Below are 27,413 nucleotides of genomic sequence, written 5' to 3'. Positions count from 1 at the left end.
ACCTCAATGGTTGCCCAGTAGGTTGATAGGAAGGGTTGTGGGGCAGCTATTGAGACATATGTGCATAATGTTATCAAACCTCTAATCTCACATGAAGAAAAGACAACACTTTTCGCTGAGGGAGGATTAAAACGCCGTGTTTCATGTGCTGGCGTGACCTGCAGGTGTTAGCTGTTGGCTGTCGCTTTTATTAAGTTTAATCCATTCATTTAACGCCGCTGTGACCACGGCAGGGGAGGTAAATTAAAGACCGTTTATAGTTTCTGTCTGTTCTGCCGGCATCCTTCTCATAAAATGAAAATGGTTAGGCAACAATAAACGTACCAAAGAGATTTTGTTGAGTATAATACTTGTTCCATAGTTTAGGTAGTGTTTGTTTGGTCATTTCTAGATGATTGGCATCTAATACACCTAGAGCAGGCCTTTATTTTTACCCTGGATTTTAGTTTATGTCTGGTTTTATTTGTACAAAACCTCATTAGGAACACTTCAGCTCTCTAATGGAATCCTAGGCCAAGAAATCATTACCCTAAGATTTATGGAAGTGAAAGAACGAGGAGTGCAGTGAAACTCAATACCCGCGTTCCTCACTTGATCAGACGTACGGTACATCTTTCCTCAGCAGAGCCGCTGTGAACACAAACATCACACGTGTAGTCTTAATGTGTGGTTTTATAGTGGATCATGTTTTCACAGAGAGCTGAAGCAGTCAGTCGGGTGTATTTTTCTTTGCGAGGAGTGAAAAAGTGTCAATGTCACATGGTATTAGTGAGTAGTTTTGATAATATCCATTCATGAGTTGAGATAGAAAATCAGAAAGTTGAAAAGCTGTCATTCCATTTTTGAATATAGATTTCTAAAGAACTCCAACTCTCCTGTTTTGACATGAATTTTACATTTCACTGTTGCCATCTGTGTCAAACATGCAGTTGTACTACAGTAAACAGTATAGTATGTATATAGTATGTACTGTAGCCCATAATACTACATATACGTATACACATCAGAAGAGAAATGCTCCTCGCATGGTAGCGACACAACAAATATGACTTGTGTCAGAGAGGCGTAGTCGCACTGAAGACATTACGATGCAACTCTGCTGAGTCATGAAAACGTGATAATCCATTATGTTCTTTCAACCAGACTCGTGAGGTTCATGAACAGCTTTGATTTGTCTCTGCTGACAACAGAGCAACACACATCAAAATTTAAACCGTTTGCATGTTCTCCCGTGTGTGCGTGGGTTTTCTCCGGGTCCCCCGGCTTCCGCTCACTGTCCAAAAACATGCAATATAGTTTAGGTCAATTGGACACTGTAAAATGACCGTAGGTGTGAGAGTGGATGGTTGTTTGTTTCTATGTGTGGCCCTGCGGTGTACTGGCGAACTGTCCAGGGTGTACCCCCCCTATCGCCCTAAGTCAGCTGAGATTGGCACAGCACCCTGTGGAGGATGAAGCGGTGGAAAATGGGTGGATGGATATTCTGAGATGACTTAAACACGTCATCCAGCTGCTCCACCTGTGTTTAGCTCAACTAATAATGACTTTTCCCCTTTGTAAAACACACAGGCCATTTCACCAAGCAATATAACCAGTACAGCAAACAAATACAGAGTGTGCACATGCAAAATACCTACGGTTGACTGTATGTGACGGTGTGTGTGCGTGTGTGTGTGTGTGTGCATGCAGTCGCTCTCCAAACCACTCAGGAGAAGCAGCGTAGCTCCATTTGCATACCTGCATTTGCATTTTTGCTGTTTTCAGTGCATGTGCTTTCAGACTGACACGTTATATTTGACCAGTTATCTTATCGTCTATTGTCACCTTTACATCAACTTCACCGTGATCTGCTGTGAAAACAAGCATGTCTACCATCATACGAGGCTTACGCCCTAAAGCAACAACATCTAGATGCAGTATTGAGCATATGTCATCATGGCCAATATCATAGTTTAAAGCTGAAAAAAAAAAAGAAAAGAAAGAAGGCAATTTACTGGAAGAGGATCAATGTTTACATGGTTTTAAACGTGAAAAAGAAAAAGTAATAAACTGAGAACATTATAAATTAGTATCACTGAAAGTATGGTTTGTGAAACAGCGTTATTAAAAAAAACAAACTGCTGATGCTTTTATGGACGACTCTAAAACAAAGTAATATCTAACAAAAGCATTAATCATGTCAATTGACTTTAATACACATTATCAATAGATTTCAAGCATTTCTTAAGATGATTATCTTTTGTGTTAGCCTGACATCCAGGACATTGTATACTCTCTAAACTGTTTGAAACTTTACACGTAGCTTTGATATAAATGCACAAACTTTAAAATATATGTGTTTTCTTGCAGTCTGTGCAGTTGCCGGCAGCTGGTAGCAAGAGTCATCTAGAATTGACAGTGTTTAACGTTTCCCAGGCAGACCAGTCGCCGGTGGCAAAAACAATCAAACTATCTATCTAACAAACAAACAAAAAAGTCAGGCCTGTCATGGGAACTGCTGTTGCTGCCTGCTTTATAAATTTGTTTGCTAATTTTCCTCCGGATTGATACTCGATGTGGCTCTGATGGTGATGTCCTGTTATTTTTTTTTTCTTTTTAATAGAATAAATGTCACTGCCTCTCCGGCTGCAACAGAACAATAAATGACACCGTCGAAAGCTCAGCACGACCGTATCGTTTGATATGAATCATCAGAAAGTCAAATCCTCACGGGCACATGTTTGTACAAGAGTGATTCACGCCGAGTTGCGATCGCACCAGATTTTCAAAAGTTGCGTTTGAAGAAAAGAGGCAACTGTGATGTAATTTAATTTTGAGGGAAATGGAAAAAAAAAGTTTGTCAGACACAAATGAGATCATAGTGAAGATGATTAATACATAGTTTTCCTCAAGGATTACTCAACAAAACAACCAACTTTGGCTCCACTTTTTAATGCTTTCAAAGTATTTTCCTCTTTGATCAGACATTTTGTGTAACCCTCAGTCATCACACAGGACAGATTAGTGCTGCAGGTGCACCCTTGGTAAATTGCCACAGTAATAATACACAACTCAGTATATGGACATCCTGGGGGTGTGTGTTTGTAGGTTATATCTTCAGGCTTTACAAAATGCATTTTATGTCATTTTATAACGCAAATAAAAACAGGAGTCGCGATAATTGTGCAAAAGTCACAAAATACACCGTTTTTATTTTGTTTTTATTCATAAAAACGAGCCATGTGAACTTTGAACTGTGACGTATTTACAAATTTCATAAATTCCATCCGATTTTAAACATTTTGAATTGCTCAGATGTGTTTATATAGTTGGTGAAAAAATTGCCTATATGTTGTGCTGGAAAAAAAGGATCTAAATCACTCTAACCTACGTTAGTGTAAAAAGAAAAAAAAGGTAAGGCACCCAGTGGAATTCTTCCCAGACAGCCTGTAACAGTTAATCATGAATGCCACTGATGCCAAGAAAACAGGATATGGAATAATATTAATGAGTCACCAGACACAATCTGTGATGAAAACAAATCTCCTTGGTGGCATCCCACTCATGAGAGGCAAAGTAAACTTTATCTAAATGGCATTAACAGGAGGTTTAATCATGGTGTCAGTAATTGGCACGCTCTCAAAAGACACAAACAGTAAGTTGGCTGACGGAGTCACTGTCTTTAAAGTCCCCATGATTACAAAATACAAATTATATTGATTGAATCACCCATATACAACCTAATAATATCAAAAGAGTTGTTTTCTAATATCCCTAATAGATTTTAGAGGCAGCATTGACCTTGAATCGAGTATTAAATGACTCATCTTGTACTCTGGGGGAGTATACGTACTTGTAGTTACATCCAATCAAGCACTGTATGATTATTTCAATGCCCCGACACAGCCTAACGTACCATTCCGATGCAACAACTCTTATTGGAGGGATGAGTCTCTGCCCTCTTAGCAGCAAACCTGGCAGTGCAAATTCAAAGATATGGCCTCCACTATGACCCTCATGTGCAGGATGGGTGGGTAGATGAAGTATCTGGAATCAAAATTACATTTTTGGTTAATAAAAAGCATCAATTGATTGAACTGATTTATCAAACCCAGTCTACAACTGAGAAATGGGTCCGCTTTGTTAATAAATTGACAATTTCCTGCTTTAGGAAGGGAATATCTGGATAAATATCTAATTGCAATTATTCCCGATATCGGAGGGAATGGGAATCATTACTGATTACTGTGTGATATTTGTGCAGATCTGTCAGAAACAAAGCTGTTCTCTACAGTCTGTAGAATAAGATGTGTGTAGATGGAGACAATAATTCATCTAAGCAGATATTTGGCTTTAACAAATACTGCGCCCCCTGCGATTTGAGAAATTGCAGTAGGCTGTGTTGCGATTTCCATAAAATTTCGATTAATTTTTGGCCTCTAAACAAGCTCGTTGTTATTATATAGACAAGTCTAAAGGCTGTTTATGCCCTTTTTTGTGCAGCAGTGTGGGCTGTGACGTGACATGTCGTGCGTTTCTGAGGCAGGAACAAAAGCAAATAAGGTTTCTGATCTGTCTGGCAGCAGCACTGCAGTATCCTGGTGATTGAACTCTACAGGAGATGAGGAAAGCACTTCCTCTCAAGGTGGACTGATGGTCCACTGATTCAGTCAAGATATACAGCAGATCAGATAAATAAATATGCTTCCACATGATAAACCCTATCGTATTACAAAACAATATTCAGTGAAGAGCATAGAGATTTGTACCCCTGTCCTTGCGCTGACCTTAATTTTGTGTGCGTGCAAGTTCCATTTGTGTCACTGTGGCTTTAAGTGGACCAGTAGTGGGGAAATGATGCCATGCCCTTGTTAATATTTTTAACATTCGGTCCACACTGAGCTCTCAGATGGTACAGACGTGTGCCAAATCCCAGCACTTTCAGCTGATGTCAGGATACATTTAAACCAGTGGTGATTGCTGGTGTTTGAAACCTTTATTTATGCATAAATTCTTACATATATTCTGCAAACAAACAACAACAAAAGAACAAGGAAGCCCAATAATTATGTAAAGCTGAAATGCTATAATAGTTTTCTCACGAATGAAAATGATCTATATCACACGCAAATAACACACAATGAGCAGCTGTCCGTCTACAGTCTTCCCTCACAAAATCCACACAGGACTGAGGCAAAAAAGGCTCCTCTGTCGTGTATGTTTATGCAACGCTGTCAATCAAAAACTGGCTCTGCCTTTCAGACAGTTCCTTCAATCGTCATGCAGAAGCCCAGCGTCCGCGCCCGCCCACTACTCCATTGACTCCCACAGAAGCTGAGCTTCCCTGGAGTTTTTGTCCAATAACCGCCGAGCTCACTGCAGTGAAATAATAAAGCTATTCTGTGTCGTCACATAGTTGAAGCTTCAAGTGGAAATCACGTAAGACGATCCGCCATCCGCGATAAACAGCTGATTCTGAACGAACTAGTGACGCGTTCTAATCGTGTTCTAGCGTGCGTTTAATATTGAAATGTAGTGTAGAGGAAGCTAAGCTTCACTTGTTGTCTTAAAGTAATCGTCAATGGTTTAAACTCTTTATAATGCAAAGATCACTTGATCTGTCTGTTTCATAGCTGTAGCTCCACACTGCAAACTCCCATACTGTATATAATACTACAGAAAAAGCAGGGATTGATTTCAGCTAATAGACATATATATTACAACAAAACACAGGTATGTTTTAAATCATTTTGGAAGGAGTGTGTTCGTATGTTTTGCATCTCATTTCAGAAAATAGTAAGTCTTTTCTTTCTAAGCACGTAAAGTTGTTGCTGTTAATTTAGGCATACATTATCAGTTTAGAGCGGCCACTCTGCCTGCATGACAAGTGCATCACCTGTGAGTGAGCCACAGTGCTCTTCTGAAGAACACAGCGCCCGCCTATTTGCTCTGTTTTCAGTCAAAACTATCTTTCACCACAGTCTTTATAGCGGTGTTAAACTCAAAGAACACGTCTGTTATGTAGGTTTTTTATTATTATTATTGTTGTTGTGAAATACTAAAATACCAGGACTCTGCATGTAGTCCTGGCATTTAATTGAGTATGTGAGCATATTAAAATAAAGATATGGTCCAGATATAACTCATGCCAATACTAATTAAAACAGAATGAAATGACGTCCGAGATACAGAACATTAAATTACATGTGAATTATAATTAAAGTGCTGTGCTAGTCTTAAATGGGCTGTGTGTAAGTTATGCAACTAGAGTTTAAAACAGGTACTTTAATCCTTAGAACACAGAGCCTTTTGCTGTTTAAACGGACAGTATATACAGAGGCTAAAGGAATGTGCAATATAGAGTTTCTTATATCCTTTTTTTCAGCACAACCTAGGCAACTATATAAAAGTCACACTTCAACCTCCTTTTTATGTCTATTTTGTGATTTTTGGCACAATTATTGCTACTTTATATCACTACTAAAAATGCTACATTATAAATTTGACTCAACAATGCAAAGAAGTCGAGTCTGAGTAAATAACATTTTCCAACATTTTCCAAAAAATATTGAAGCAAAAACAATCCTACAAAAAGAAATAACAGGTTTAAGTCTAAAAACGGAAAGTGTTTTTGACTTGAGAAGATTATTCTCAAGAGGCAGAAAGCAGTTATTGGTCAATACAAATTGCATTTACTTGCATTGGCTTTTGACATTTTTAATAAAAGAAAAGTCTGGCAGTAATGCGTGCACTGACAGAAACACCTACTACTGTGAGCAACATCACTGATGAATGCCGCGCTTCCTCACCCGCTTTTTCGCTCGTTTTCACCTCCTCGTTCCCTCGATGCCCTACCTCTTGTCGCCTCACACAGAGAGAATAAATCTGTAATTTTTTTGTAATTGCTTTAGTTTGACAGGTAATACAAGAGGCAAGGCAAGGACAACAGGTTCATTACAGGAGCAAACAGGAGGCGGGTTGGACATAATGACTCTGATTCATCACACCGATGCACATCTGCTGGTGTGTTGAGTCAGGAGGAATCTCCATGGCAATTAGTCAAACAACCACTGAGTGGGATTTATCATCCTGTTTGAGGAGGGAGGTCTGGTCAACTCGCCGGGCAGCGCAGCGTCAACAGTCGTGTCGCAGCGTGTTAATTATCTTTTTATTACAGCCATATTAACCGAGATTCATCTGTTTAATTGTCACACACACACAATGAGGTGATGGTGAAAATGATTAATAACCTCCGTCTTGTGTCTCATTCAAAAAATGTTCTCATGGGCCAAAATAGTGAACGCTGTTTTTTTTTCTCTGCATAAAAATCTAAGCAAAACTACATGTAGCTCTTGTTTTTTAAGTGTCACTCAAAGACTTAAAAATGTGGGCACAACTGTGGGCACAACTGGAGATGGTGTTGTATCCACAGATGGTCTTTGCACTAATAGCAATCACACTGACAGCCTTTTGCTTCAAGAGGCTGTTTACATTTAAGGAAAGTAATGTTTGTGTTATGTTTCCTTTATTCCAAACAGAATTAAAAGAGCAATTAAAATGTGTGTTAGATATATAAACAGCCTGAATGTCACACTGTAGAGGGAAGGCTGGACCTTGCCCCTGGTTAATGCTGTTAATCAGATCTAATTAAATTCTAGCATGCGGAGAACAAAGCGGAACACACACACACACACACACACACACACACACAAGAGGACTTTTACACAAGATAATGTATATACTGATGAGCCACAGCGTTAAAACCAGATAACTAATGTATGTAATGTATGTCACAAAGAAAGAAGAATGACATATGTAAAGAAAATGTAAACACAATCTTCTTCACAGTGTCTGTTCTCATTTCTCTTTATATTTCACAACAAAGGAAAAGGGAAACGTATAGTTTTTTGTGTTTTAACCCTTAGTTCTCACCATGCCGCAGGCACACTCTTGGTAAATTGCGTTTTAACATAGTAATGGGGAAAAAGCAGCCTAAACCTTTTTGTGCTGTAAAACTACAGTGTGTGTTTTTATGTTATTTATCAACCATGCTGTCCTGGAAATGATCTTTACATTGTTGCAATTGTTGATTTACTTCTTTGTTGATACTAGTATCAACAAACTGTATTAATTTTACGTCACGATGTAGAGTAAATACCTTTCATTTTAGAAACTTTTTTATTCACCGCATAAGCCTCGATGATCGAAATAAACGTACAGTATGCAAGAATTAACGACCTGTGATGTGAAACAATTACTCCATCAATCCATTATTAAACATGAAGTTTTCTGATTTTTCTGCTCCTTAAATGTGAACATTTTCTGGTTTCTTTGCTCCATCTAACAGAGAAATCATTAACTCACGTCCCCCCCCTTTCCCACACAGACCAGGTAACTGCGCTGGCCTTGGCATCTCAGAAATGATGTCTCAGGCCTTGTTCATTAGTTTAACAGCTGGAGGGAATGAGCCGTTTTTCAATCTTGTGGTGCGTGTCTGAGTTGTCCCATATCGCATCTGGAGCGGAGTAATTGGAAGTGGTGGTAGCCAGGGTGTGTCGGGTCATGGCCCTGTCCTGACACCAAGCCTGGTAAATGTCCCCTGACTGCAGGTATTGGGATCCCGATCATGTCCTCTGCCATCTGAATGAGTCTTTGTAGAACCATCTGCTCCCTCCTGGTGCAGCTCGAATATCATGCTGTGATGTGGTGAGTAATGATGTTCTCCACAGTGCACATGTAGAGGTTTACCAGGTTTATCTCTTGAGGAAAAGTCAAATGTCAATACATTTTAATATAAGGTGACATAGAGATATTGTTGAAATATGGAAGTTGTCCAGTGTGTAAGATTTGGGTGAATGTATTTGTTTTTGATGTTATTTTTTTGAGTGTACATTCAGCTGAATATGTGCATCGTTGTTTTCATTACCACAGTATACATCAGGAAAGGGTCTTTTCACTGGAGATTAGCATGTTTACAGGATTTTTAAGTCTTTGTAATTGATCAAACAATAGTGTCTACATGATGGATGCAGGTGTTTGTTGTTCTTCAGCTGGGGATTGTGACTTTGCAGTGACTTCTTCTATGTTTTACTGTTTCGTCTTCACGCTGGTCTGTCGTGGTGTGTGGCTTGTTGAGCCCCCCCCCCCCCTGTATAACATGGTGTATCCACTAGGATCTGGTGTTGTGTAAGTTTGCATTGACACCTGAAGATATGTTCAACAAAAATATTTTGTTTTATTACATTTTTTTTAAAACCCAAATTTGTTCATTTACAGAAACTACAGAAATATCCATCAAACTTAAGGAAGTGATGGTGGAGTAAAAATCCTTCTCCCAAAAGGCTGAGAAACCTCTAACGTCCTGACCTTTCCATGACAGTTGGATTCACAGTCACATCCATGAACTTCATTTTGGAATGGCAAACAGAAATGTGACCTTCACTTTTGAAATGTTATCAAGGGACCTGCCACTCTTGGAGCCATCAAAGGGGTTCGCTCATACTCAGTGTGAGTTCGTGTTTGCTGTGTCTTTGCTGCATCAGCAAATGAATGAGTTCTTAACCTTTACTGTGAATTATATTGAGAGCCTACTGCTCACTTATGGGAGTATTGGCACAGAACACATGCTTAAGGATTGGATTTGATGGATGGCAAACATCGCATATAACTGAGACATTTAGACAAACAAGATACAAGACACTCACACTCAAAGGTTGATGCCTTAACCCGAAGCCTCAAAACGTGATTTTACCAGAATAATTTTTAATATCCGGCAGTTATTTACACTGCTTTTAGAGAAAAACACTGCAGTTGTTCATGAACAACAGATTTTGCATGTTAAATAAAATTCTGAACACAATAAAACATTTACTATAAATATTTTGTGCAATATTTTTTGTGGAAACTATGTACACACGTTTTTCCAACCCTCTCCTGTGTGGCGACAAAGATGCTGATTCGCCATCTTCCTGCAAAGTGTGAGTGAAATGATCGTAATAACCACAATGTTGGCTTTCACATGCAACTTCTCAGCTTTCAGAAACCGTTGGAATTTTTCCGAGAGCACAAACCGCTGCAAAGTTGTACTCCGACATGCCTTTGTTCATGTTCCTTTTGGATAAAATTGTACCCTCTGTTGGCATATAAAGATTAACTCAACTCACATAAGCACTAATTATAGAGATCATTTCTGACGCAATTTAATACTGTCTAGGAATGTCCCGATCCGATATTGATATCGGTCCGATATCAGCCAAAAAACGGGTATCAGATTTTATTGGACTGCCTCTAAATTCTCTGATATAAGCTCTCCGATACAAGCAGTCCATTCCACTCCAGCACTTCTATCCAGCAGCGCCCGTTGTGATCACGTGGGCTCTATGTGTTGGATGTAGAGCCCACATGGTCACAACAACAGCGTGTGTGCTACTGCTATTTCAGAGGTTAAACTTTTTTCTTGAACCTCTGAAATCAGAGGCTACAAGCTGCACAGTGAGTGCGAGCTAACTGTTAGCACCATGCTAGCTCATCCTGAGGCGAGCTGCTAAAACAACATTATTTTTTATAAACCAGCGCCACCTGTCGACTGTTCAACAGCCTCAGTTTGTTAATTATACCCCAAAAACCAGACATGCCAAGAGCTTTCTGAGTTTTAAATGTGTCCTGAAGCTCCACACACAGAGCTAAGTACGTCTGTGGGACGAGTCACTCACCCTGTGTGTGGGTTGGGCTAATCCAAAATAGTGAAAACAAGGGGGGTGTTCTCTGAAAACACCCCCATTAGCACTTGGTACTTTCCTCCTGATGAAATTAACCATAGACTGTATGAAATTAACATGGTCAAAAAATCGAATATTCTTATGTTGAAGGTTTAAATTTATGTAACTCATTGGTTAATAATAAATGGGTCAGTTTTTCTCATGGTAGGCATGAGAAAAACTGACCCATTTATTATTAACCAATGAGTTTGTTAATAAAATCATGTTGCTGACTATTGTTCTCTGTTTAAGTAATATCACTTGATCAAGCCTATTCTAACATTCCACACTACAAAATAAGTAATTATGGTATGTATGATTCGTGCTGATATCGTATCGATATCGGTATCGGTATCAGCCAATACTCTGGCTGCAATATCGGTATCCTATCGGAAGTGAAAAAGTTGTATCGGGACATCCCTAATCCTGTCTGCTGTAAATTTGTAAGGTCTGTGTAATGTCACAGTCTCTGAAAAACGTCGTCTGATTACAGCCGGAACTGATGAAGCAGTGTAGTGGAAGAGTCACTGTGGCAGCTCGGACATGTGTTAATGAACTCTCCTCAGCTTTAGTAACACAATCTGGTGTTAATTTCCTCACTATCCAGTGTTCAAACAGATCACCTCCCAGCAGTGAAGGATATAAATTAAGACAGTGTGAAAGTTCATGGATAATTCTTTAACACTATAAACATCATTTTAAACATCAGGTTTTACATCAGTTATATCTTTCTGTTATATCTTTACAGACACAGAAACAAAACACCTCAGTAATGAGAAACAGAGAGAGAGAGAGAGAATCATGTGGCGCTGACTCAGTGATTTTAAATGTATATTTAAATAGTGTTGGAAATGTTTTGGCTAGTCCTAAGTGCACTACTCAACGAGATGTGTGTGTATATATATTTAGTTTGTTGATATTTTAATGCAGACGTGTTACATATTGTATCTTTAACTGTTTGAGCTTCTCTTTATCTCTCTAACGGTGGTCCTCCTGTGCTTTATCGCAAACGTCCTCACAGGTTTTTGGTCTGCATCGCTTTTGTTTGTTGTCGCATTATGTGACGACAACATTTTGAATTGTTGGCATTAATTCAGATGTGTTTGCAAAGAGAGAAAAGATAATAAGCTATAAGGAAAGACACCGTTGGGTTTGGTGAGTGGAGCAGCAGAACATCACATTTACAAGTTGTATAATATTTTAACACTTTTAACACTCTTTTATAGCAGAGCCACAAAGAAGACAGACCACTGACCGAGTGTGTTAAGACGGGTGTAATTTCTTATTGCAGTACTATTCGGATTTTGTCTTGACAATTATAATAATCTTAACGTGTTCCACAAGGCAGGCTGAGAAGGATCACACTCTGTTGACAGGAACAATTATAACAGCATTTCATGGGATCGGACATGAACAGAACAAGGCTTAATGGCGAGTGGTTGAGTTGAGTCACCATTTCATCATCGTGCAATCATCGTGCAGGCTTTTGTGGTTGTTGTCCTCTGCCTGGTGATTGCAGTAGTAGATGTGCCATGTTTGTTGATTAAACCAATAGAAATAGAAATAGAAACAACTATGTATGGACCTAAAATATTGAATTTTCCAATCACAGTTTGATTTGCGATGTAATATCTAAGTATTAACAGCTGGACATTCTAATGCAAGTTTGAGAACTTGAAGATATTCATTGTTTTTGATGTCCATCCATCATCCATCCATCCATCTTCTACCGCTCTACCCTCCACATGAGGGTTGCGAGGGGCGCTCCAATCCCAGCTGAAAGGTGGGGTACACCCTGGACAGGTCACCAGTCCATCACAGGGTCACATAGAGACAAACAACCATCCACTCTCACACTCACACCTAGAGTGTCCAATTTTGCCTAATCCCCCAATCTGCATGTTTTTAAACTGTGGGAGGAAACGCACACACAGGGAGAACATGCTGATAGGACCAGGTTGTGAACCCTGTGTCTCCTTAAATTGATAGTGAAGAAAATTTTATTATGATATCTTGAGTCATTGTCCCACGTAGTCCTACCAGGAGGGTTATAACTCAAATTGTGGGACATCTTACCTTACGCAGTCAGTATAATCACAATCATTCTTAAAGATTCTCCCACCTCACTGATGGTATGTTCTGATTGTGCTCACCTGGATAATAATCCCATGATCATCTGTTTTTAACCCTCTGTGCCTGCAGCCTCAGGGGTTTGGCAAGGTCACCAACCGGAGGCAGAGTATTAACTGATGTCCTGTTTGAATAACAAGGTTCTGTTTGCCTTTGAGGAGCTCCCCGTTTCCTTGGTGATGCATTGGACCTTGACAGAGATAGATTTATATGCTGTGTGATCAAGGATTTGATGGCTCAGTCTCTTCCTGGATGAGGGTCTCGCCCAGGCATTTATCATCACAGTCACCTCAGCTCACACTAAAGATGAAGTCAGAGAAAATGGGTCAGTTGCATTTACATTCCTCCTGCTGAGGTTTTCTTATAACATAATTTAATGTGAAGGTCCACACCCAAGTCTGGTGTTGACTAAATATTTAAAAATTAGGGATTGGAATCGGTCAGTATCGGTATCAGTATCTGTCCGATACTGATCAAAAACACTGGATCGGATATTGGACAGTTAAAAATGTAGAATCAGATACAATCCAAAAGTTCTTAATATCGCATGCTTCACTGTACAAAACCATTTTAGTTGAGTCATGTTTGGGCTGTTTATTTCTTCTTTTTGTGAGAACAATATTTGTTACACAGTTGGAGAATTATGTCTTTGTAATGACTCAGCACAAATGCGTTGTTAACAGTTTCATATGTTCCTAAGTAGTCTAAAAATGACTGTATCGGACTGATATCGGTATCAGTAGATACCCAGGTTTTTGATATCGGTATCAGTATCTGATACAAAAAAGTGGTATCCCACTATTAATAATGACACTGGAAGTGGATATTATACTTTATGCTATAAGTTGTTGGCAAAAAAAATAAATAAAACATTGTGATCGGATTATAATCGAATCACACCTGACCATTTGTAAGTAATGGTGTAAATACATCTGAGATGCATTAAGGACGGATTGTTATCCGATCTACCAAACCACTTCGGGAGGTGGTCAGAGACGCATTGTGATCACATTGAACAGAAGTGTAAATGCAATAATTCTCCGATGTATCTCCGCACCACTCACAACAATTAAGTGAGTAGAAATACGTTGGTGGCTCCGAGCACAGATAACATGAAAGCAGCGACAAAATTGCACAATCTCCTTTGTTTTCGTCTGTTTCCCTCTCATTGAAGGCGACTTCTTCCCCCGCAAAGATGAGTCGGTACAATAGCGCCTCTTCACGTGCAGCTAACGCTGTTGCTGATACGGCGGCATACAGGATGTGACGCTGTAGTCTGCTGCTGGAAATATTTTGCAGAAGAAAAGGTAGAGGTGACATAAGGGGAGGGATGACTGTGATCGCCTAGCAATTGGATCTTGATGTAGACACTGGAGATGCATGATAATACCAGGTGTAAATGCATGCGGTGAAGCGCTATCTGATCCCAGAAGACACATTCTAATGCCAGGCGTAAAGGGAGCCAGTCTTGTGTTGAGTGAAAGTTTCTCACATGTGTTCAGTGTTTCTCAAAATGAAAGTTTGGACGGAACATGAACCCGGTAACAGAGCTGTGCTGCAGAGTCGGTGCTGATGTGGAAACATCCTGTTGTTTTAATGCAAACATCGCTTTCACATGTGACCGATGACTCCGAAAAATCCTTCAGCACACAGATACGCTGCTCGTAGGGATAAAAAGTGACTGTGATTGAACATAATTTCCTGAAGATGTTTTTGAATATCAAATTGAAAACTTTGTGTTTCTCTGAACTATTGACGTCTTTTGAAACGACGGTTGCCTTGTGGACCAAAACAAGTCAAGCTTGTGGTTGATGTGAACACGGACACCGACAGATATTGCTTGGAGGATGTGAGCCGTAGTTAATTGATCGCAGGAACATGTTGAAAGCCTTTGGAGAGCTTTTACAATATGGGATGTTGGCTTTGATCCTAGCTCCTGGCCTTTTCCAGAGGAAGTTGTCCAGAATGAGCCTCTTCATGTTCCTGGCTCCTCTTCCTCTCGGAGCTGGCAAGGACATTTCCATCTGGACAATCTAACCACCGTGCAGCTCTGTGCCTCTCTCTCCTCCTCACACTGTAACCTAGTCTTATGTGTTTTTTTTCCCTTTTCACCTTTTCATTACCGGAATTCAATAGTTGCACTCGGGCTACGTTTAGATTACAAGCAAAATCCAATTGAAATCAGATTAATTACAGATCAGATCACTTGTATCTGAACATGCTTAACAGATTCAATAGTTGGACTCGGGCTACGTTTAGATTACAAACCAAATCCAATTGATTAATTACAGATTAGATCACTTGTATCTGAACATGCCGGCTCAAACAGCACACAGGCAAACAAAAACCCTTCTTACATGCATCATCTACTCAAACAAAAATAACTCTGTTTAAAAGCAGGACATATAAAAGATAAAATTGCCTTTATTGTTTCCCTGTAGTGAAATTCAGAAATGGATGCTATAGCAGCAGGTTTTCGGTTGGGATTTAGCTCCAGATGACGTCTCTCTCCTCCATTGGTTGTTTAAATACATATGTATATGGGTTTTTTAGCTTCTTAAACAAAGTGAATATTTCTGATTTCTGTGCTTCATATTACAAAAGAATCATAAAAACAAAATCATTTTGTTTGTGGACAAAACAAGACATTTGTGAAATTCATCATTTCGAGGTATTGATTAACCAAGAAATAATTGTTTATGAAAATACTCAGCTTTTAGTTACAGCCCTGAATCTGGATATAGCCTTATTTAAGTAATTTTCAAGGAGTTCATCTGCAGATCAAGAAGTAGCAATGTAATACACAGTAGATGGGCCAACCAGCTAGTGATTTTCATTATTGACTAAAGGTGAGGTGAACAATGTTGGAAAATGACGATTACGGATTGCAGTCGGGTGGACTTGGCAACCTGTCCAGGCTGCACTGTCCCTGCCTTTCACCCTGTGTCAAGATAAAGTGGTTGACAATAAATGAGTGAAATTACAGTCCTCCTTTAGTGCTCTTTCAGACACAGCACCATGCACATGGTGTGATCTGTGACCGCATGTTAAGGTTTTCTTCCCATCCCTGGAAAAAGGAGGATAAAGACATTTACCCTGACTTTCTGCTTTTTGCTTGATAAATAAATACAGTATTATCATCAGGGATTTTATTTTTATTAGAGTATTATTATTATTATTATTATTATTATTATTATTATTATTATCATTATCATTATTGTTATTATTATTATTATTATTATTATTATTATTATTATTATTATTATCATTATCATTATTATCAACAACAACAACAATAATAACTTATCTTTTTTTTATCTTTGGTTTTATGGACACAGTGTTTGAATCTCATTAATAATGTCAATGTCATCTTTTCGGTAACAACCTTGTGGTTATCTCCAGCTAATGTTAAAGGATTTGCATTTAGCCTGGTATTACTATAATAGGGGCAGTATTTTTTGAAAAAATTGTCTTTCCTAACCTCAGTTTCCCCTGAGTTGAGAAATATCTTCATTCTTTTCTTTGTTGCGTGCCCACCAGTGACACTTGGTTCTGTTAGCGTAACTGTCAGCAAAGATGGCGGACACTGTTTACATTCTGGGAATGGGGTTCTGTCAGCGTTGCAGCTTCAAGCCCTGGACCAAGGCTCGAACCAAGTGTCACTTGTGGGCACGTAACAAAAAACAAGAATGGAGATATTTCTCGACTCAGGGGAAACTGAGGTTGGGAAGCACACTTGTTCAAAAATACTGCCCCTATTCTAGTAATACAAAGCTAAATGCAAGTAGTCCTCTAATGATAGTTAGTGATTTGTTTACAGTCACAGTCTGAGCAACAGCATCAGAAGCATTTACAGTGCGAGACCCTGTAGATGAATGTTCAGTGTACTTCGGTGTGATAATAAATATTGTTTTGGTGCAGTTTCCCTCCTTCATGGAGAAGTTCATTCCTCACTCCCATCACTTGTTAGTCACATTGATGATCATACATACGGCTGCCTACACGCAGCACACTTTGCAATTACCCGCTCAAGTGAACACAGAATAGTTTTAAAATAACCTGGTGGTTGATGGTTGACGTGTCGTATGGAGTGTTTTTTATTTTACAGCTGCATGTAACCTCAAGGATACACAGCAAGGCACTTAAGGGTCCTTTGGTGCTTGGTATACCGTGTCCTCTTTGATTTCTGTAGGAAATTGTGGTATAAAATAGCTATATTTAGGGCTGCATTGACAATATATTGTGATAAAGGTTTCCTCTATATTTATAAAAGAAATGTTCAAGAAGTATCAAGATAAGGATTGTGCATTTATGCAAAAGATGTTTGAAATCACAATAAACGGGTTTCTTCAACACTCACTCAGACATTTATTGAGATATTTATTAACGTGACTGTTCTGACCTCTCCTCAGTCAATGTCATTCCTCATAGCTCAAAATTGCTTTTAATGTTTAATGGTTTTAAGGTTTTAATGATTTTTAAATACAGTATGCTAAGAGATTTAAGAATCTTCTACAACAACCACTTGTGCTTGTTTATATCACAGAAAAGCTACACTGAAATCACTGAAAACCAGAAATATTAGTGAAAAAATAAATAAAAAGATGCTATACATAATGTAAGAATAATGCTCAGTAGTTTTGTTTTATATGATACAATATGAAAACTGCTCTGTATTGATGTACTGCCTAAACTTGTACATCCACATGCATTTAAATATAATATGATATAATATAATATAATATAATATAATATAATATAATATAGTATAATATAAAATCTTCTCCCTCTCTAGGAGTCGCCACAGCAGATGATCTGCATATTAAATTTAGCAGAGACGTGTACGCTGGAAGCCCTTCCTATCCTATATTATCATATAATATAATATAATCGCCAAATCTGCTTTCGCCTTCTGTCAAACCGTCGCTCTCACTCACCGCACTGTCACTTAAGTGTCATTCACTTTGTGTGATTAACAGCAGACACACACACACACACACACACACACACACACACACCTCAATGGGAAGTCTGTTTTTATTAAAAAACAAAGCCTTGAGAGAGAAGCCGCTGTCGATATGTGTCAATGCTCAGGAGGACATGAATTAAAATCGCACTTATATAGTTATGTTGTTGCACGTTTTTTTTTTAATTTTATTTATTTAATGCCCTTGGTTGAGTATGTGACAGATAGTATAATACAGCTACTCCTACAGATACTGGAGACTAATGGTACAGCAAACTGCACTTTGTTATGTAAACTCTCAAGGCTGCTCAGGTCTCTAATGGTGGCTCTGCCTGTGTGTGTTTTAAAATTGATCTGTGTGTGTGTGTGTGTGTGTGTGTGTTTGAGCTAGTGCTATAGGTGGGAGGAAGAACATTATGTGACTTGAACGTATACAGTATTTGTCGTTTTAAAGAAACGATATGGGAGTCAGCTCCCTGTCTTTCATCCCCACTGACTCATAATAACAGCTGTTGGATTTTCTTGGCCAATGCAGACGTTATTATTTCTCTCCCACTCAGTCAATCCCTTATTGAGTCATATTATGTGTTACTGTAGCCAAGATTGACTGATATCATTTTGGTTTTTTTTACATCAGGGAAGCCCATGGCTGAGAATTGATGAGGATTATTATTATTATTGTTAGTTTGCTGATTTTCTTTTTTTTCTCTCACCATCTGTTTAGATATAACTCTTTAATGATAACAAATACAGGAAAAATACAGTTGTTAATCAACACTAATGGTCTGTCGCTCCAATGCACACTTAATGTGTGCACTGCAGTGCAATCATATACAGGATTTTCAATAAAAAATATGTATACCTAAATATTAAATACATGAAACATTAAACAGATCTTCAAAAAAATGAAAACTTTGAATGAAAAATAAAATTGTTTTAATGACTTCTGAGAACAAAATTGTCCATTTAATAACTAATAACTATGTTCACACATGATGTGTTGACTGTTTGGAGTTGCGACTCTGCAGCTGAGGGTAAAGTGAGATAGTTGAAATGTGGACAAACATTTCTCCCTGATGCCAAAAAAAAACCATTCAAAATGTCACAGAAGCCTTGGACATCCTCCCAAGCTTTACTTTGTACATTTTGTCAGCATTTATGTCTGTTTTTTTTCTTTCTTTCTTTTTGGTGTGGGCACCATCTGCTGGTCTCATTCGGCAGCACGTCCTACAACAACTGTGTTTTTGATTGTGAGCTCAGTGCAGTGACTCCTCATAAAGTTAAATCGGTACCTTGGCACTCGGACCCTCAGGCTCAAGAGTTCGTCTACCTTTGCAAGTGACACCAAAACCCAATGACAGGGAATTGGAAAATCATTTTGTGATTTATGTAAGGAGGTTAATGATCTTTAAAAGGAAGGTTATTTGAGTATAAGTATGTTTCTGAGCCCGGCTGACACTGCATGTTGCCACTAACTAGTGATTTAAAGCTTCAGCATCTGCTGCTGTGAACGGCTCAGCTCTCATTTTGCTGTAACTGAAAAGACAAAGGAGCGAGCGCTTCCCACACACACGCCCAGACTTCATCATAGTCAACATAAAACCCCAGCATTAAGACATTGTAGTCACACTCTTTGATTGACAGGTGATCATTGTAATAATAACAATGCCGACACAGCACACACTGGTGATACAATACACATCCAGATACAGTGACAGTGTAAGGCTAATTTGTATGAACAATAAACAGTTTTCTTTGTGTAGTTAGAGGAAGGGGGAGGAAGAGAGTCAAATGGCCGAAAGCCTGCTGCGAACTAGTGGTCAGAGGGTTAACTACAACACAGAACCCCCGTCGGAAAAACCGCCGTTAAAGATATTTCTACATAGATTCAGCTCTTCAGAGACTCAATACAGTATCATGCCATGAAATATTGTTATTACCTTTGCATAATGTTTCTCAGCTGATGTGGGGTTTGGAAATGTGCTGATGTAATGAAAACATCACACCATCAAAACATGTATGCATATTAGAATCTTAGACACGTTGTCTGAATCCCTGAAAATGAAGATACCGTGAACCTTTTTCTTTGATGTCTGATATTGAGCAGGTATTTCCATGTAAAGTCTGCTGACTGACTGAATTAGCTCTGAATGGTAGCAGCTACGTTCTACTTACAATATAGTTTCAGTCCAAGCAGATTTAAGACTGGAGTTTGTTTTGGCTGAAGTTACAGGGTTTTGTTTTGGAATTTTTTGGAGACTGATAATCTGTGGGTCAAAGATGCAACTCCGTGTTTGAGCTCTGTTTTTCCATCACACTCCAGCTCTGTTGGGAAAGCAGCACTATTCACTTGAGATACAAGGACAAGTTTAAGTGACATTTCCAGGATTGCTGTTATCTTTGATCAGAAGCAGGCTCTGTTTTTAGAGTGGGGCCCCCACTCAGTGAAATGAAAATCAGTCCAGGATGCAGCCTGTGTCGGCAGCACAGCTCTGGTATTTGTCTACACACGGACTAAGACTAATCACTGGTTAATATTTGCACACTGATGGGCTGAGGAAGAGGAAAAATGTAAACACTTTGGTGCTTAGTCATTGCCAGTGCGCTCCTGCGTGGAGGGAGTGCTGGACATGATTAGTTCACCAGTGATATGAGCTAACAATGTTATAATTCAGGCCTGGCCATATTTAGACTGGGCTCAATGCTGTGTAAACAGAGCTTAGTGCTGAGGGCAGGGCTCACTCCTACACTCATGTCCGTGTCCATCAACAACATTTCAAAACTGTCTATTGGGAATCGTGATGACTCAAAGTCATCAAGCTGTGGAGTAAAAGTGGGTTGGAGAAGATCAGATGTTCTCAAGTGTCTGTGTGGACATGCACAGCACTATTATAAAACCAGACCTGATAGCTGTCTGAGGATTTCCCCTGAGGAATACATCTGTTATGGAACACTTGGACTACCACAAGAGATTGGAGCGTCAGGCTTTTTCTTAAACCCTTGGACGACAACATGAGTGAAGCCCCCTGGGACGACTCTGGGGAAGCTGCTGTCTTCCCACGCAGCAGCGCTCAGCCCGTCAAGCTGAGTGCGCAGTCACCGTCCAGCTCACCCTGCGCGTCCCCCGCGATGTCCCACTCTCCTCTGCTGTTCCGCAAACTCCTGATGAACCGAAGCATCGCCCTGCAGAGGCGCTTCACCGTGGCATACACACCCAGGTTGAGTTAAGCTGTGAATCCTTTGGCATGGGTGTCACATAGTAGTAGTGTTTTAATGTTGCACATAAATTGATTCAAGTTTTCTGACTTGAATGCTCAGAATTAGGGCGAGGTGAAAAAAGTTATCACAATAAAATGCTAAATGAAATTGTCCTACATTATCAACACGTGTGCCATGGGTTAACTGTGGAAAATAAAGCTGTATTCTCTGATGAGAAGGTAACTGTGGGAACTCGTGGTTTTGTTGACGTCAGGGCTCGTGTCATCTCAATGAATCTCCTTGTTCTTATTATGAAAGAGACGCTCTTGTTTTGGGCCCAAGGTGTTCATTGTTGCTGCATTCCCCCGGGCAGAAGTCAAATCGTATGAGGAGAGAGGATTCTATTACACCAGACACACTGCTAAACACAAGTCTTGTAGTGTCCCTAATCTATGTATCATTTGTTCTTTCTTTATTGAATTGAATCTGAAAATTAATTAACGGTTTGTTATTTCATGATTAGGGTTTGGTTGTGAAGGACCCTGTTGTCACTGAAGGAGTTATTATATTGTCTTATAATCTCAAAAACAGGTTGTTTTTCTTACTTTTGATGTTATGCTGAAATGCAATGTAGCCCAAATCTGCATGTTTTTGGACTGTTGTGGGGAAACCGGAGAACCCGGAGAAAACCCACGCACACATGGGGAGAACATGCAAACTCCATGCACAAAGGCCCTTGTTCTGACCGGGTCAGGAACCCGAGTCTTCTTACTGCAAAGACAAGAGTGTTAACCACGACACCAACCGTGTGGCCCCTTCGCCTGAGTGTAATATTGATGATGAATGCTCCCCCAACAGCAATTAATTGTTCCCTGAACTGCTGCCCAACTATATGCCTGCATAGTCAGTCAAGGCTACTGCTGTTTCCTTCACAAAGCAGCTCCAATTTGGTTTCCTGGAAACACACATCACACATCAGAAGACTGCAAGGCTTTTTTTGTCTCTCTTTCTCTCACGCGCTCTGTATGTGTGCGTGTACATGTATGAGATTGGGTTGGGGTGCGGGACAGGAAACTAGGTCACACACCGCAGGGTCTTAGAGACCACAGACTGATTTGGTAATTAGTCTACGCTAACAGGGTGTGATAGAGGTTCTGCAGTGAAGCTATGAGGTGATAGATGAAGATCATAAGTCATTCCTGAGCTAAATGTCAATTATAAACGTCAAAGGAACTCACAAAGTCATTTTCTTTTGATAAAAATTAGAAACCAACCATATCGGTGTCAGTGAAGTGTTGCCAGATAGTGACGTCGGTCGTAGATGTTCCACACACCCAATAACAACCTGTAGGTCATTTAAGCAAACTTGTGAGAACGCTGCAGGGAAGGAAAATCCCCCTGCTGTCTGAAGCCACAGGATAAGTTCAACACAGGAAAAAGTATGTTTAGGGTCATGAAAGTGCATGTTTATGTGCCAAGTGTGGACTGATGTTTATAAACAACTTTTCAATTCAAATATTTGTGTAAAGCGTTGGTGCGTGTCAGTGAGCAGATAGCTGTTTCATCTCAGGCCACTGCCAAGTTTATTTTTTATATTATTTATATTTTATTGCTAATGTGGTTCAGGAGATTTCTTTCATGTAGAAATTGATGTTTTCTTTCTCTGGGGTTTAAACCGCAGTTGTATGTCGTGCACTTTCAGTTTTGAAATAAGTACACACACACGCACACACAAGAGTGCAGTTACTCCATCTTTAGAAACCAGAGGAACACTAATCTTATTTGTTTCATCTCATTACTCTTAATTAATCCAGTTAAAGCGTAAGCTCGGTGAACCAACACATTTCTTATTAAACTCTAAATAGAAAAGCTCCTCTTTAAAATCGCCTCGCGGGCAGCGCTGAGAAAAAGTCGTCGCATTCAACCAGATTTCACCATCGATTTAACAGAGTCGACTACTTTTACCCTGCAGGTAACCGCCAACCAATAAGACGTGATTACTCAGCACAGTGGAAAATAATTAGGTAAAAGCATAAAAAACTGGAGCTGCCTGGAGCATGGTCTTTGTTCTTTGCAGAGGGATTATAAGCCTCTAAAATATTTTTTTGAAATGCAACTACAGCATTCCCAACGACCAGGCAGCATGGCTATCAGAGTTTTCAGTACACAGTGTGTTGTCTGATATTAGCTGCTGTGAAACCGTTTAGATTTTACGGAACAGCTAAACCGTAAAACTTTATTCCAAGCTCATAACCTAAACAGCTCTGCTGTCTCTTTCAGGTTAACATGTCATTGCTGGAGATCTGTTGTCAGGTTTCAAATGGAGAATGTGTTACGTGTGAGCAGTAGGGGTTTAATCTCACCTCTGAGAGACTGTAATCTGGTGATTTAAACACTATCCTGCTGGGTTTTTTGTGCATGAATTATCATATAATGAGTGAAAAGGAGTTGTGAAATGTACCTTCACACTTTTCCTCGCCTTCCTCTCTCTCCTGTTTTAATTTTTCATCCAAGGTTCTTAAAAAACATTTGAAAGATTGTGATTATTATTATCATGAGTCGTGACACTATTTTGTGAGATGAGCAGCTATTTACTAGTTAAGCGAGAGTATTGAAGCCTAAAAGGAGGTGTGTGTTTGTTGATTGAACAGAATAAGGCTTTTTTGTAATATCATACACACTAAACAATGTGTTATTTTGTTGTCCTGGTAAAGTAATGAAAAAAAGATCTCTTCTTCTCTTCTTTTGTCATACCTCAAAAAATTTGGTAGAAGATGGATGGATGAATGAATGAATGAATGAAAAAAAATTGACTGCATTGACATCCATTCATTTGGACATCCTAAAAAAAGCATCATCCATATCAAGTAAATTACCTAACCCCAACTTTACCCTAACCACAATGCAAGTTGTAGCTGTAAACATGTAAACCAGTTTCTCAGTTATGAGATTCTGCCTCATTAGGACCAGGTTTTGGTCATTCTAAGGACTACTTGTCCTGACAAGGTCAGTGTTTATGCCAGAAAATTGGAAAAGGTCCCACACACACATACTGTAGGTGGGGACCAAAGTAGGCGAACGTTGCTGTTAGTCAGTGTTGGTACAGGATGTTAAGGTAAACGCTCTGGTATCAAAACAAATATTACAGTCGTGAGCTCTGTCTCTCTCTCTCTCTCTCTCTCTCTCTCTGTGGTACCTGCAGCCTCACAGCTTCAGTCTGTTCTTTTTCTGTTCTGTAAATTCCCTCATCTTTAGGGATGTAAAATAAAGTGTTGAGGTTTTAGACAAAGACGTCTCAGCCAGCTGGCAAACCTGAGGCAGCAGTGTCGGAGCAGGTGCAGTTACTCATGAGGGTCTTCATGTTGTTACGGCACTTGAGGAGGACTGACGCTAACTATGGCTCTTGTGCATCATCGAGCCATATTTTTAGACTCGCCTAAAAAAAGAAAAAATAAATCCTGAGAGAAATTGTGTATCCAGCCACTATTTTCCAACATAAAGAGGTGAATCCCTGTATTTGCTTTACGCCCACTTTAATTAAAAATAGCTTTCACTGGTAATTTAGACCATCGTGCGACATAGGAAATATTTATTTGTATGTGTCGTAATTTTTCTGTGCAAGATGTGTTTATGTGCGTGCACTTATCACCCCGCTCACCCCTAGTGCCACCATGTCCGGCAGCGACTCTAACAATATCCCTCTGTAATTATGCAGCTGTGGGGCAGCAGGAGGCAGGTGTCGGGTCTATGTGGCCTGTTGATGTGACGTGCCATCGAACAGAAACACACTGGAGTCATATCTCCCTTTGTACAGTTAGGACACACACAACACAATTTTCCTCTTAAATGTTGCATTATTTTCACTCTCACAAACCCGCAGAGAGTTTGCAGCAGCTCCGGTGTTGCGTTATGTAAAGGCCTGTACAACACAGACACCGTGACAGCTCCTTATGTACGTTAGTGGACTGTTGTCAGCACCCACACCGACCTCAGGGGACCAAAAAAAAACTCTCAAACTGCTAGAGGAAGAGGTCAAGCCTTGTTGAAACCGCCCTGCAGTGTTAGTTCTCTCAGCAGCGACTCAGCTGTTCCTCTTTTTCTGAGGGCAGAGCGAGTGAGGAGCAGAATAACACTGTAAAAGTTTCTCTCTACTGTTTGCTCCCGGACAAGTTGAAGCTACTGTATGCTGCGAGGAATCCCTTCAGGAAATTCCGTCAATGTAATGTCTGGGATTAGTTTGGGTATTTACAACAACAACAACGACAACATACCAGTGAGAGCCGACAGACAACTGTGGAAAATCCTTCAAGGCAGTCCCTCCTCAGTCACAACCGTTGCTTTCTTCTGGACAGACTAATCGAATATCGTAGACTGCTCGCTCGTCTGTGTCCACCATCCTTCAATGATTTTTTTCCTGAACCCTGAGGCGCTGAGCGTGAATGAGATCCATCCTCCGAGTCACTGTAAATATTTTGTTTTCACTGGATTCTACTGGAGTTGACGTAGGATCAGCTGGTGGTCCACGCTGGTAAACAAGAACAGCTCAAGCGACATTGGAAGATGTGTTACTTAATTTGTCTACGGTCTCATATGTAAGTCAGGATCTCAAAGGACAATGGACAGAGACCTGCGATTGATGAGGAAAGTGGAGCTGACTGGGTTTGGACACGGTCGGAGACACTCGTGCTTGGGGTATGTTTGTTTCTCAGCTGTGTTAGCTGCATCTTTTTGGCTCTCACGTTCATTCACGCTGCGCCAGAGCATTGTTCCACAAACACTGTTCCACTCACTGTCCCGGCAACAGCGGTGAAAACACACAGTGTATGCGGCTGTTTTTAAACTTTGCGTTGAGTGAGTCGTGCACCATTTATACTTGAGCTCTGGTCTTTGCTGTGACTGACTTTATATAGGTTTAATTTTTGGACCTTAAGGTGCCTCATAGACAGTCTTATATAAAGTACCTGGAAGGGATACTTGAGTAAAAGTACCTTATCTTACCAGAAAATGACTTTGGTAGAAGTTGAAGTCACTTTTTTTTATAATATTACTTAAGTAAATGAGATTTACTGTACTTAAGTATCAAAAGTTATTTTCTGATATAAAATGTTCATACGTTTTAGAAGTATTGAAAAGGTGAGGAGTTAGGATTGCACCGTGGTGGCTCAGTGGTAGGGTGATTTGTCTTTCAACTGGAAGGTTGTGGTTTAAATTCCTGGCTCTGCAATGTGTCCTTGAGCAAGACACTTAACCCCATGTTGAAGTGTGTGAATGGGTGAATGGCAAAACTGTAGTGTAAAGCAGCTCATCAAGACTAGAAAATCTCTATATAAACACAGACCATTACCAACTCTTCTTCTTCTAAATTTTATTTGGTAGTAATGAGTGACAATGATAGTTTGAGAAATGTGGTGGAGTAAAAGTTGCTAGAAATAGAAATGACAGTAAAGTACATTTACTTTGTTATATTACATCACTGCTTATAGACCTGAGGCTGAAAGATGACCGTGTCAGGAGTTAAAACCTGTGTTTCTTTACATTTCACATTCATACAGAATTCTGCCTTTTCTCCTCGATTTCACAAATAAAATGTCTCTATAGATTTCCTCACTGAAGCCAAGCATTTTATTACAAAAGTACATCCCTTATCTTTTATTAAGAAGATAATATAACGCAGAATGAGCCTCATTGTTGTTTTCTGGTAACTCGCCCGAAAAACAAATCTAAATGTGATATTGACAAGGTGAACAGACATGGACTTGGTTAATTAATCCTGAGGAAATCTGAACTGTTTACATCAGTACATAAAGTTCAAAAGGGGTGCTTAGTGAACCAGTTTGTATACAGGGGAGCGTGTTTCTATTCACACTGTATTAGCTTTATTTGTGTGACCGCCTCCATCGTTCGTTTCTTCTGGGATGGATGGTCGAAGAATTCACCTGATCGGACTGTGGTGTCTGTTGCAACCTTTGTCTTGTGAGACTTTAAATACTTGACACTGGACCTGTCCATTTAGCTTTCCACGACCTTGAACGTCAGATGAACAAGGCATCCACGGGTTTATAATTATAACTTACATGTCGACATGGCAGCTGTTCGCCAGCCGAAAACGGATAATTGCATTAATGTTGTCGTGGCATGTGGCAGTAGCAGGAGCTAGGTCGAGTCTGGTTTATCACGAATATTAGTGAGCTGCACGGTTTTCACTGAGACGCACGGCAAGGTCACATGTTAAGGTAGTTGACATGTGATCTTTTTGAGTGTGTGTGTGTGTGTGTGAGTGATGAGACCAGTACTGCTGACATTTTACCCAACAAGCTCGGAGAGGAAGCATGTTTGTGGCAACTTTTATACATCAGACTTCCTGTTTTCGCTGAACATCTTCA

At 39.7% G+C, this 27,413-nt stretch overlaps 1 protein-coding gene across 4 annotated transcripts in view; it reads left to right on the top strand.

Moving 5' to 3' along the window:
* The window catches only part of LOC131466117 (cAMP-specific 3',5'-cyclic phosphodiesterase 4D-like), a 93,717-nt gene that overhangs the window by 24,240 nt on the left and 42,064 nt on the right, over nt 1–27,413 (top strand). Inside the window, exon 1 of one of the 4 annotated variants that reach the window (XM_058639269.1) lies at nt 20,645–21,050. The exons of 2 other annotated variants lie outside the window; for them this stretch is intronic. In XM_058639269.1, coding sequence (XP_058495252.1) covers nt 20,845–21,050 — 206 coding nt within the window. In that variant the 5' untranslated portion in view covers nt 20,645–20,844. Of the gene's footprint in view, nt 1–20,644; nt 21,051–25,191; nt 25,723–27,413 lie in introns of those variants that run through there. One more of the 4 variants, XM_058639272.1, reaches the window with a different exon arrangement.

This window comes from Solea solea, chromosome 9 (assembly GCF_958295425.1).
Source record: "Solea solea chromosome 9, fSolSol10.1, whole genome shotgun sequence".
In the NCBI taxonomy this organism is placed as follows: Eukaryota; Metazoa; Chordata; class Actinopteri; order Pleuronectiformes; family Soleidae; genus Solea; species Solea solea.
Note: the sequence above shows the minus strand (reverse complement) of the source record. Positions and strands in the feature narration are given on the sequence as shown.